Source organism: Ictidomys tridecemlineatus, chromosome 14, assembly GCF_052094955.1.
Source record: "Ictidomys tridecemlineatus isolate mIctTri1 chromosome 14, mIctTri1.hap1, whole genome shotgun sequence".
NCBI lineage: Eukaryota > Metazoa > Chordata > Mammalia > Rodentia > Sciuridae > Ictidomys > Ictidomys tridecemlineatus.
The window spans coordinates 7,571,303-7,583,772 of NC_135490.1; the positions used below are offsets into that span (position 1 = coordinate 7,571,303).

A 12,470-nucleotide genomic window follows, 5' to 3' on the forward strand; every position below is an offset into this window, starting at 1 on the left:
CTGTTTATACTGTCATTTTTCCTATCAGTAGGATATTATTTATACAGACCCCACCCATGAACTTCTTGTTTATCTTATTATAGAAATCTGCCAAATCTATAATAAGAAATTTCTGTACTTGTTTCTGGAACAACACATGTGTTATAATTTTGCACCTCACTACATTTTTTAGCATTTTTTTTTGGTTGTTGTTGTTATGCATCATTCGTTCTCATTTTTATCTCAAGGTTGATTTCACATATTAGAGTTGAACTTAAATGACTTAATTTAAGAGAATCTATTACAGGACAAAATTCCAGAACATCACATTCTAAACTTTATTTTGGGGATAGATTTCATTGGGTAGATGTTCTTTTCAGATAAACTTGACTAATTTGTTTAAAGACAGAAAACTGTGTCTACACACTGTTCAGGCGTTCTAGGGAGTAAGCAATGGATGCTGAGGATTCATTTCCCAGGTTCTCTCTATTCTAGGTATGTCAATTATGAGGGTCAGCCTTTATTCAGACTCTTACTAACTTTCTATACTCTTCAGAGAACAGCTCTGTCCTTGTTTGTTAGCTTGATGGCTTGACAGGCTGCGTAAAAAGGTAACATAATAAATAATATAGTAGAAACAAAAGAATTAAAATAAATTGGCCAAAAGAAAAAAATATGCCAGTCTGGTTACCAATGTTCCTCAAAGATCCTCTGTAGATTTAAAAAAAAAAAAAAAGTAATTTTCTTATGGGCAAAAACGCATGTGGCATATGTTAAGCAAATAAATAATTATTCTTGGAAAGGTCAAAATGGACTATTTTTCACGTTTAGTTTGTGTTAACATCATCAACAATCCCTTTATATCACAAAGTAGCTCTACAAGGTAGCTAGGTAAACAGGAAATGTTCAGAATGCCTGTTCAATGCTAGCTTCTGGGCATGTGTAGGAAAAGATCACTGCCTTTGAAGACCACTCCTCTAAAATGGTAACTAAAATGAGCACTAACACTTAGGGCAGGGAAATTCAGAATACATGATAACAGCAAGAAGATAACAGCTGAGATAATCTTGAAAAATGGAGATTGATAAGGATGTGATGAGGAGGTAAAAGGCCTCCTAGGTAACAATCAAGAATGTAAAAGCATACACCTGAGCAGAGTTCTGGAAACTATAGGAGTTTTGCTGAATATGGTTAGAGGGTATACTGAATAGAAGATGAAGAAAAGGAAGCTAGAGTTGTATTACATGGAATTTTTTTTAGACTCTTAGTGGAGAATCACTAAAGATATGTGCCTGAGGAAGGATGATCCCAACCCAAGTTTTTGGAGTAGAAATGAAAAGGAAGAACAAGTTGGGATGATGCTGAAATGAGGGAAGACTTTTTAACACTAAAGAGTTCCACAATTATGGGAGCAAAAGGAAGGTCCATGTGCTATGTAACAGATGATAACTGTCTAAATATGTATTTTAACTCTTGCTTTCAAAAACAAGATCTGGCATACTACTGAATGATATAATGTTAAACAATGTCAACCCACTGAAGTTAATGTCAGGAACGTTTACTAGTCTCCTAGTGAAAGGGTAAAGTTTCTAAGCTGCAAAGCCTGAGTTAAAATGTAAAGGACCAGGTATTGTAAAGTTTCTGAACTGCAAACAGAACCTGAAATTCCTGAGGCAGTTAGGACAATGCCCGGTACTGACCACTTAGTTGTTTAATAATCTAGGACCCTGTGCAGGTTGGCACATAGGCATTCAGGGCCTGAACCAATCAGTTTGAATGTATCCCCTCCTTAGGAATGACCTACCACTCCATCCCGAGCTGTTCCTGCCAATGAATGTGCTAATCATGTATGAGAGTTGTTGTTCAATTTACCTGCGCCTCAAGATGATTGGTACTGATGTATGCAAAGCCCCCGCCCTACCCAAAAAGTGTACTTAAGCACTTCTTAACCTCTGCTCTGGGCTCTGGGCTGCTCTCCCTTCTTGAGTGAGCACGGAGCCCCAGCATGCTGGATTCTCAATAAATCCCCTTTTGCTGATTGCATGAGCCAGTCTCTTGGTGGTCTCTTCCTCCGACGTTCGCCGGACCCTTACACTAGAATATTATTTCTCAAACCTAAATTACTTGGAGATGTGGTTAAAATTGTTCTCAGTAGGTACTTTTGTATTTTTACATTTCTAAGAAGCTCCCAGGTGATCTCAACACAGCGGTTTCATGGTTTATATTTTGAGAAGCAAAATATGAAGACATCTTTCAGTTTCTTATCCAAAATGGCAATATTTGATGTACCATGTTTAGCCCATTATGGTATATCTAGTGCTTTTAGATGTGCCTGAGAAACACTTTCTAAAGGAATCTTATTATGATTTGCATCAATGTTGGATGGGTTCCAAAGCCACTATTTTAAAAGCCCAAGATGATTAAAGATTCAGTGTATATAACACATTCAGAAATATTTCTACCTGAACAATATCAACTTTGTAATGATGTACTACAATTTTGTCTTTTTTTAAGTATTATAAACTAGAACATACTATTGCTTCCAGTCATGAAGGCTGAATTAAAAGTGCAAAAGGACAAAATTCCATCTATTCATAGCCTGTCACATCAGTGAGTTTCAATAAAATCTGTGTAACTTGCCCTTATACTGTACTGTAGTATGCACCATGACTTAGTGCTTGAAGATAAAGATTAAGAATTTAAAATAACCCATTGATAAACACCTAAAGATAATAATTAAATTCACACCCCTCCTTGGGTTTAAGACTTCTAAATGGGCTAGGAGCAGTAGCTCATGTCTATAGTCTCAGCAAATTGGGAGGCTGAGGCAAGAGAATCCTAGTTCAAGGCCAGCCTCTACAACTTAGGGATACACTGTCTTAAAAGAACAATATAAAAGGGCTAGGGGTACTCAGGGATAGAGTACCCTGGATTAAGTCCCTAGTACCTGCCCCCCTCCACAACTTCTACATGGAAGGGCATGTCTTAAAACTCTCACCAAGAAGAGAGGTGTGTCATTTACAAAAATATATCACTATTATAATAATATATTACTCCCACATGTAGCTGAACTTCGATATTTAATATTTGAAAGGAAAGTTAAAAATCCTAAATCTTAAATTTTGTTTTTATAACCAAATTAATACTCAGTAACAGCCTTCTAAGTAAATTAGTTTCAATACATATCAATGTCTCAGAAGAGAAAGACTATCTTAAAATTGAAAGATACCACTGAAGATCAGATCCAGGTTTTTCATTATAGAAACACAGAATTTCATAAAGAAAATTGTGGCACAGAGAATGAAAAGTCTAAAGTCACATAGGTTCCTGGTGTTGTGTTAAAAAAAAAAAAGAGGGTAAATCAATTTTAAGTTTACTAATGTCAAACATACAACACTGAAACTACAAAATGTAGCTGAAAGAGTTTTTGGTTCCTCCAATAATTTAGATTCTTATAAATCACTGAAATGCAAGAAAAAGACCACATACCAACAAAGACATGCTAAGACCAAATTTAAGAACTTTATAAAAAATGCAATCTGAATAGAGAATGACACATATACACCACATATTAAAGATGGGTTTTGGGTGAGGGTGGAGAATGGGATGGGATATAAATAACAAAGAGAAGACAATGGTAACACATCTTCTCAATAATGGTTTGAGGAAAGCTTTCACACACAGAAAAGTGGTTACAAAATCCCCATAGCTTCATTGCCCTCATAAATCACTCTTTAACTGGTACAATAAGGAACTCAATTTGGAGGACTCCAAAGCTTTTATAAATATAAATGGAGCTAGCATTTGGATGTGCATGTGTCATAAGCTCTGTTACAATTAAAACTAGAGAAACCGATTTTTAGCCATAACATAGCGAATTTTTTGCTTATTACAAATGCTATAAAACTTACTAGCACATGTGAAAAAAAAAAGAATCAATGGAGAAGTTTTGTGATAACAGAGACAAAGGTTTTAAATCATAGGCATACATTATTATGCCTAAGTTGACAAATCTGCACTGCAATGCAGAAATGCAAATAACATCTGCACAGAAGGCAGAGACAAGACATAATTTCAGAATAAAGGGCTCTTCAGCTCTTACCTGTTACCTGTGCAACAACTGCTTGGGAAATCCTCCGATTGGCAAGAAAGGCTTTGATTTCCTCTTTTATCACACTGCTGTCCCTCCTAACAAAAACAGAAGACAAGACCAACAATGTATGTTGAAGGTAGAAATCCTCATCTTTGCTAAAAGAAAGGTGAAGCAGAGAGGAGGGGAGAACACAGAAAGAAAGGACACAAAAATAAAAAAGGTAAACAGACCAAACTTGTGTGAAAATATGAAATTACAACAAACCAAGAACACCAAATATTTGAGTGCTTAAACATCACAACATCAGACAGACACTTTACTGAATGCCACTGGAAACATCAGTCTAATATCAGATATGGTTCATCTCATGCATGCTGTATATAACTCACATTAGAAACAGGGCTGTCACATAGTATTTATGAAGTTTTTTTTTTTACTGGTAAGTGAATATATCTTACACAGAAATTCCAGAAAAATGAAAAGCAACAGGAAAAATCAGTCGTGAATGGACTACGGGTCTGTATATTAATTAAGCAACTGCGCGCACACTGTTCTCTTAAAAATCTTTAAAATGATTAAGGAAGAAACTGTTATCATTCTCACAGGTGAAAATACCAGCCATTTTAAGAAAGGCTTTGCCTTGTTTTTGTTGTATAAAAAAATTAATGGGATAGGTGGAATATTAAACTTTACTGCCGAAAAAGTACGTATTAATAAAAACTACACTTTATTCTGTTCGTAGGAGTATATATTCTAGACCTATTTTTTCCTTTATTAAAATGTCTATTACAAATTTTTATTTCCTTAAAAATTCAACAAATTCTCAAAAGACCAGACTTTTATGAGAAAGACAAGGAAAGAAAACAAAGACTTCTGTTTCTCCACTAAAACAAACAGAATACCTAAATACAAGCATATGTAAACCCTTAGAACTGACCAATTTCTCTTTGAATGCCTTATCTTCAATAAGATTACCAAAGTACAGGCCTGATTTTTGTTCAAGCTCAAAGTAACACAGATAGTAGTAAGTTATTATCTAATAAAGGAGTCAGCAAATTGCGGCCCATAAGCTGAATCTGGTCTGCCATTTGTTCTTACATAATCTATGACCTAAGAGTTATTTTCTCAGATAAACATTTGCAATTATTTTGAGCAAAATATTATCTCCCTCCTTCATTTCATTCTTCCTATTAGTGATCCTGCATTTTAAAAATTGTATTCACTTATTATTATATATTGATATTTATCAATAAATATCTCTGGCCATATTCTTCTTCTCTTGTATATAAGTATCCACACTGTAGCCTAAATTTTGTCTTTTGGACACAGGTCTAAATGATAACAATAACTGATTCTAAACTTTGCTGACCTTTGATCTGAGTTAAAGGGTATCTATCACACAATGTTTACACGTTGTTTCCTGTATGAATCACAAACTCTTTAAAGGGGTTTGAAGCTTTCTGTAGATTATTTGGAGAAACTCAAGAAAATTTCTTATGCGAAAATAATCAGTGGTGATATTTTTAATCTATTGGCTAGAAATCCTAACCAAAGTTTCCTAAAGGAAGAAAATAATCAGCTGCCTAATAACAGTATTTAAAATTTCTCATAGTGATTTTGATTCTGATGCAGATACTGGCTAGGTTCTTCCCAAAATGCTTGTGTGTATATAATTAGTTGAGCAAGGGATAACTTTTGCACTATGTATTCCAATTGACTTATGTATATAAAACAACCAAACATATGGTGTCTGAAACAACAAAAAATTAATTTTAAAATTTTCTTCTATGAAAACAAAACCAAATTTAGAATAGTTATTCAGATTAAATGAAAAAAAAAACTGCTTTTATGGGAAAAATGAGTTAATAGTATTTTCTTGACAAGTGAGTTAAATTAAAATTTAAATATGTTTATTTTAAATCAAATTCACCTAGAGCAGACACTAAATCATACAGAAGAGATGACATTGAATTATTCCAATAGGGAATATCCAATTTGTGAATTATTCAAGAATGAAGGAATCCCCAAAGTCACAAAACAGCAATTCACAGACATCTCATTGTCCATACTCTTCAATATTCTGCAAGTTTCTAAAGTATTCATGAGTTAAAACACATATACACATAAACACACACACACACACACACACACACACACACACACACACACTTCCCCAATAAAACAAAACAAAGTGTTTTAATGTCTTTACCAGACAGCAGCTTTCTTGAAAGAAAAACCTAAAACTAAAGATTGGGTGAGGAGGGAGTGCTGGGGCATAGCACGGTGGTAGAGTGCTTGCTGAGTAAAACACTGAGTTCAATTTCTAGCATTAAAAAAAAAAAAAAAAAGATACAGGGGGAGTAGCAGGGTGGCCTAGTCTTCTAGTTCAGAGACTGAAATGTTTAACTACCAGGCTTAAGGCCCTGGGTTCAATTCCCACCAGCCCCACAAATAAAACAAAATAAACACAGGTATATGTAGACACCTTGGTTTCATCATCAGGTAAAACCAGAACATTAATAAACCCTTCAAAGGGCTTGAAAATTTTTTGTCTAAGAAATGAAATACTGAATAATATTAGATATTTATACATGTGTGTGTTTTATATATATTCACTGTAAAAAACTGTGAAATTATACAAGTGCTATAATAAACATTGACTATTATTCTGTAAAACTTCAGGCAGGACTCTAAGAAAAGATGAAACTAATGATCTCCTATAATCATAAAAATATTGAAGTAAATATCTGTACAAGATACTCTAAGGCACTATGGGAAGAGTTCTATAACTCTTTTATTTATTTGGCTTTATTAAATGTATTTTCAAAATAATAACACTATTCAACTTTCACTGTGCCAAAAATCTCTTAAGTATTAAAAGAGTTCTATTCTACTGGACTTGCTTTGATATTTAAACTTTCATATATCCCCTTCATTCTCTCTTCATTTGTAGCCTTCTAACAACCTGCCTCTGTTCTTGTCCTCATTGTGTTCTGAGAAAATCACCAGTTTGCTAACATGAAAACTTCATTTACTCCAAATCTGATCTCTTGACTTCTACTCCTTACTTCCTCTCTTCATCTGAAATTTGACATATTCTCTAAAGAGAACGAATCCCTTCTACTTCCTTTCTCTTATAAAATCTCAAACTCTTAAAGTCTTAGTGAACTAAAGTGAAGAGTAGGCTGATCTTTGATTTGACAGCTTACTTCCAAGATAAGCTACTGCTTGATTTGCTTCTAACCACTTGAAATTCAGGTCATCACCATGACTATTTTCTTCAAATCACTGTTATGTTAGATTCATCTGGGTGAGTTCCACATAAGGATGAAATTTCTCCCTTTGGACCCTCTATTGCATGTGTGCATGTATGTATGTATGTGTGTGTGTATTTGTTTATTTTTTGGTACCCAGGGGCACTTAACCAATGAGCCACATCTCCAGCCCTTTATATCTTTATATTTTGAGACAGGTTTTCACTAAGTTGCTTAATCTCTCACTAAATTGCTGAGGCTAGCTTTAAACTTGCAATCCTTCTGCCTTAGCCTTCCAAGCCACTGGAGTTACAGACATGTCTTTATTTTTATAACTTGCTAAAGTTTCCATGTTAACCTGCTATCTGAAGGAATTCACAGCAATACATCTTTATCAAATCACCATTTTTTAAAAGACACAATTTAAATGTCAATTGTTTAGAGAAGTTCTCCCTCATCCTCAAGCTAAGAAAAAGATTTCTTTGTAATGGCTAAACTTAACAATTCAATTATACTACTCACATGCTAATATATTACATGTTATCCTATATTATAGTTGTTTCTAATCTTATCTCTCCTACTACCCTGTAAAATCCCTTAGCACAAAGATTGTGTCTCATTCATCATGAGGTTTACATAACATAATACTTAATTCAAGAAATGAGTGAACAAATCTGTAGTTAAGAGATAAAAAGTTAACGGCTGGGGTTGTAGTTCACTGGTAGGTGAGAGACAGAGTTTGATCCTCAGCACCACATAAAAATATATAAACAAAATAAAGGTATTTTGTCTATCTACAACCGAGGTGGGGGATGTGTTTGTAAAGGCTGTAAAATGGGAAACCTGATCTATTCTTATTCTCAGGTATGTTTAAGTTCCCCAAATCAGGATGAAAAAGAGTTATTTATGGTTGCTTCAAATTACATTGCTTCATTTTCTGGAACAAAACATATTAAAGATGACACATTTTAAAATGGTGTACTTTAAGGCCTTTCATATTCTTTTAACATAGATTGAGCATTCTTTAGATTTCTTAAAAATATTTATCTATATCATAGATACCCATAGATGAAGCAGAGTACTAAGACCCTCTATTTCACACTTGCATACTAATGTCCTTCACATTTGAATTAAAACTTATAAAAATTTCCACCCATGAAGACATACGAAGCATAACATTAAAACTTAAAATAACACAAACCAGGTGTGGAGGCACATAACTGTAATCCCAGTGACTTATGAAGATAAGGCAGAAGAACTACAAGTTTAAGACCAGCCTTAGAAACTTAGCAAGACCTTTTCCCAGAAAATTTTTTTAAAAGGATAGGGTACATGTAGCACAGTGGTAAGTGGTAAAGCATCCCTGGGGGGTTCAATTCCCAGTACTGGAAAAAAAAAACAAACCCACAAACAAATAAACAACAAAAACAAAACAAAAAATACACTAAAAGAAAAGCTACAATATGTGAATACCCAACATGTTAATTGTATTTAATGACCATTTCATCTTATTACCTATAAAACATATAATACCTTACCTACACAAGTAAATATAGACTGAGAATCCCTTATCCTGAATGCATGGCAACAGAAACTTTTTAGATTTTGGGTGTTTTTAGATTCTGAAATATTTGCATATACATAGGAAATGAGATATCTTGGGGATAGGACCAAAGTGTAACCAGAAAATTCATTTATGTTTCATGTATACCTCATGCACATAGTCTGCAATTTTATGTAATATTTTTAAATAACTGTGTGCATTAATAATGTTGTGAAACTTTCTACCTATATTATATTAGTGGCTCAGAAAATTTTTAATTTTCAAGCATTTCAGATTTCAGTTTTATTAATTAAGGATGCTCAATCCTACAGGCAATCAACTTTTAGGAGAGTCTCATATTTTGTATAAAATACTAACACACTCATAAGATTTAGTACATGGGGGCTAAGAATAACATCCTTAACATGTGCCATTATTCATTAATTCTGATGAGCCTTGTTATTTCATGATGCATATATAATTAGCAAATAAACTTTAGTAGATGCATACTATTAGCAGATGTAGACACACACTCCTATGTATATTCATATATTAATAGATATACTTTTAAAAAGACATTAAATGTGAAATGAGCTATCATTCTTGGTTTTAAAGTCTTTCCTAAAATGTCATATTCACCAGTTTATTAAAATTCACATGCTAGTTTGCCTTTTTATTCCCTACCCTAATTAAAAAAATGGGAAAAGTAGCCATTTTTTTTCTTTCTGACCCTTTCTTAACAAGTTGTTCAGGTATACAATTATAACTTGATGCCATTCTATCTCCACTGTGTACCTTGAAATTATAATCCAGTATAGACTCAGTGGATTATGAGATTTGGAAAATGCATCTAGCCTAGAGTTTTCTCAATGTGAACCAGAAAAGGTGGATTTTATACATAAAAATGAAGGCAGGAAGGCATTTGTAATGTCACCAGTGCTGAGTGATCAGCAAGGGCAGTACATACCTAGGCAGACAAGGAATACTCAAAGATATACTGTTCAAAAAAATTTCTAACATTCCAGCAATAAAAATTCATCTGGTAAATAAGTGATTGATCTGAAGTGATAAATATCATGTTGGGAAGGGGAAAGGCAAGCCCAGTAAGGCTGTGTCTCCAGTTATATAAACTACTTTTCCTAAAGTCTTATTAAAATCTATAAACATGAATAATTTATTTACAGTAGCAACATATACCAGCAAAATATTGGTAATAAAAACATGGGGTTATAATTTAGGCTCTGTTACATAATATCTAAGGTTTTTTGGGTAAATTATTTAATTTTTATGATTATCTTCTATAAACTTGAGCAAAGAAGCAGGGACCACACTGGAGGAAGGGAGAATGGCAGAGGTCCAGAGGATGCCAGGAGATCCAAGGAGACCCCCTATATGAGTAAAGGACACAAAAAAAGCAATTCTAGGAAGGAAGCAGAAAAAAAAGGAAAGATAGTGTCTCACTCAAGCAAGAGAGTATTCTAATTATGCAACAAGTGACAGTATGCAAGTTAAATACCAATTATAATGTATAATATTTAATGATGGAACTCAAACACGTGTAATGTGGGATTTAACTATAAATTCCAGTTGTTTTTAACAGGTTTTGCTTATTTGTGATATAAAGCAGTTGAAATGAAGTATTATGTCAAACTATGAGTTAAAAGTCAAGGTTTTAGATCTTTATTAGACTGTCCCATCTTTTACAGTATTTCCTTTTTATGACAGTGGCCCATATTTCTTGTTACTATAATACATACTTGGGAATTAACTGTTATATTGAAAGCTTATAAAAAATAAGTAACAGCAACAACAAAAACAGACTAAAACCTAAAAAATTAATTTTATTGTTGACATCTTCTCTACTCAGGAAAATTAAAAGTTCATCTTATTATATTTCAAAAGTTCATCTTACTATATATGCCCAAACAATTCTCCTTTTTAATCTTAACAATACATGTATTACATTCGAAAGCAGCAGCTAAGGTTGGAGATGTGGCTTAGTGGTAGACTGCATCTGGAATTTTGTTTTTTCTTTTTATTGGTTCTTTTTAGTTACAGTAGGATTCATTTTGACATAATTATAAAAGCAAGAAATAAGCTTCTGCATCTATAATCATTATCAGACTAAAGATATATCTTATCTTTTCTGGTATCATATTAATCCCTTAACATTAAATATGGTTTTATTTATTTTTTAAATAAAGTTTTCATCTTTTAAAACAGTGGCTATCCTTTAAGGTTGAGGTCAAATTCATTCAATCACTTAACATATAAGGCACTTAACATGTGCTAAGGAAAATTCTAGGCTAAGGCCACAGATAGCAATGGAAAATACACAGTGCCATCCTCATAATGACCCAGTGTCTCGTGTGACACCTTTCTTTATTACCTCTGTTCAAGGTGGGCATCTCTTCTTGAAGTTTAAAATTCTCAGTGTTCATACTTAACTTGTAATTGTGTGTGTGTGTGTGTGTGTGTTTGCGTGTGCATGCATCTGTTGCTAAAATTAGAACTTAAGGTTCTTTCAGGCAAAAATAGTGCCAATCTTCCTAAAAATTATGCGTTTTTTTGTATCTTTTTATGAGTGCATGGTAGTTCCACTAAAAATTACTTCTTGTCAAACAGTTGCTTAAATTATTTTGTGGCTTCGAATGTTAGAAGAAAAAATGAAGAATGTACATATTCAGTATCAAATAAAATTATCTTATTCCTCAGAAAAAGTACTTACAATACAGTAAAGGATTAAACTAACTTTTGTTAGACAGAAATTAGCTGTTAGAGCCACAAAGAGAAAACTAACCTTTGATAAACAGAAAGAATGAAAGAGTTCATCAACTAGCAAAAAAAAAAAAAAAAGGAGAGGTGCTACTAAAGTAGAGAAGTGAAAATCATAATATTTGAATACAGTTTCTTTCATTTCCAAAGAAAGGAATGAAAAATATCAGTTCTAATAGTTAAGTAACTGAAATACAGTTATTACTTAAAAAATAATCTAAGAACACAGACATTCTTGGAGAGTCTTAATAAGCAAAGTAACTAACCTCATTAATTCTTCCACTTTATCATCTACATCTAGGTCCTCTTCTGAGGCTTCAAAACTATATGACCTCTGACCCATGCTGTTTGCATGATAGCGAGTTGGTGACATCTTCCCATTGGATGTAGACAATCGCTCATTATTCTCCCTCCCATTTTGATTGGTAGTGCAAGGCTGTGGGGAGGTATCGTAACTGTTGCTAGGTGATGGGGACATTCCCGAATGCTGGGTCTGTGTAGAGGCTGTAGCTGTAGAGGAAGATGCTGGAACATTGTTGGTACTGTTCCCATATGAATTTCCTCCATAACTGGACCTTCTTCCAAACTTGTCACTATGCTCTTGATCAAGACGGTCCAAAGTCTCCAAGGCATGGAGAATTTCATGTTTAGTCATTCCAGTACGCCGAAGGCGCTGAAGCAGATCTATCTGTTCTATGGTAAATCTGGGTTCATCTGTATAGTGAGACATGGTTTCCAGCAAACTAAAAAATAAAAATAAATAAATTTTTTTTAAAATTGACAATATCTACCAAACACATCATTATAGATAATGCAGAGCAGAAGA

The 12,470-nt window shown here is 33.6% G+C and overlaps 1 protein-coding gene across 14 annotated transcripts in view; it reads right to left on the minus strand.

Annotated features, from left to right (window-relative positions):
- Hmbox1 (homeobox containing 1) overlaps positions 1-12,470 on the minus strand; it is a 162,604-nt gene that overhangs the window by 73,120 nt on the left and 77,014 nt on the right. For all 14 annotated transcript variants that reach the window (XM_078030810.1, XM_078030809.1, XM_078030808.1 and 11 more), the window contains exons 4-5: positions 11,911-12,387; positions 4,082-4,167 (exon numbers count right to left, since the gene is read on the minus strand). In XM_078030810.1, the coding sequence (XP_077886936.1) occupies positions 4,082-4,167; positions 11,911-12,387 (563 nt within the window). The remainder of the gene's footprint in view (positions 1-4,081; positions 4,168-11,910; positions 12,388-12,470) is intronic.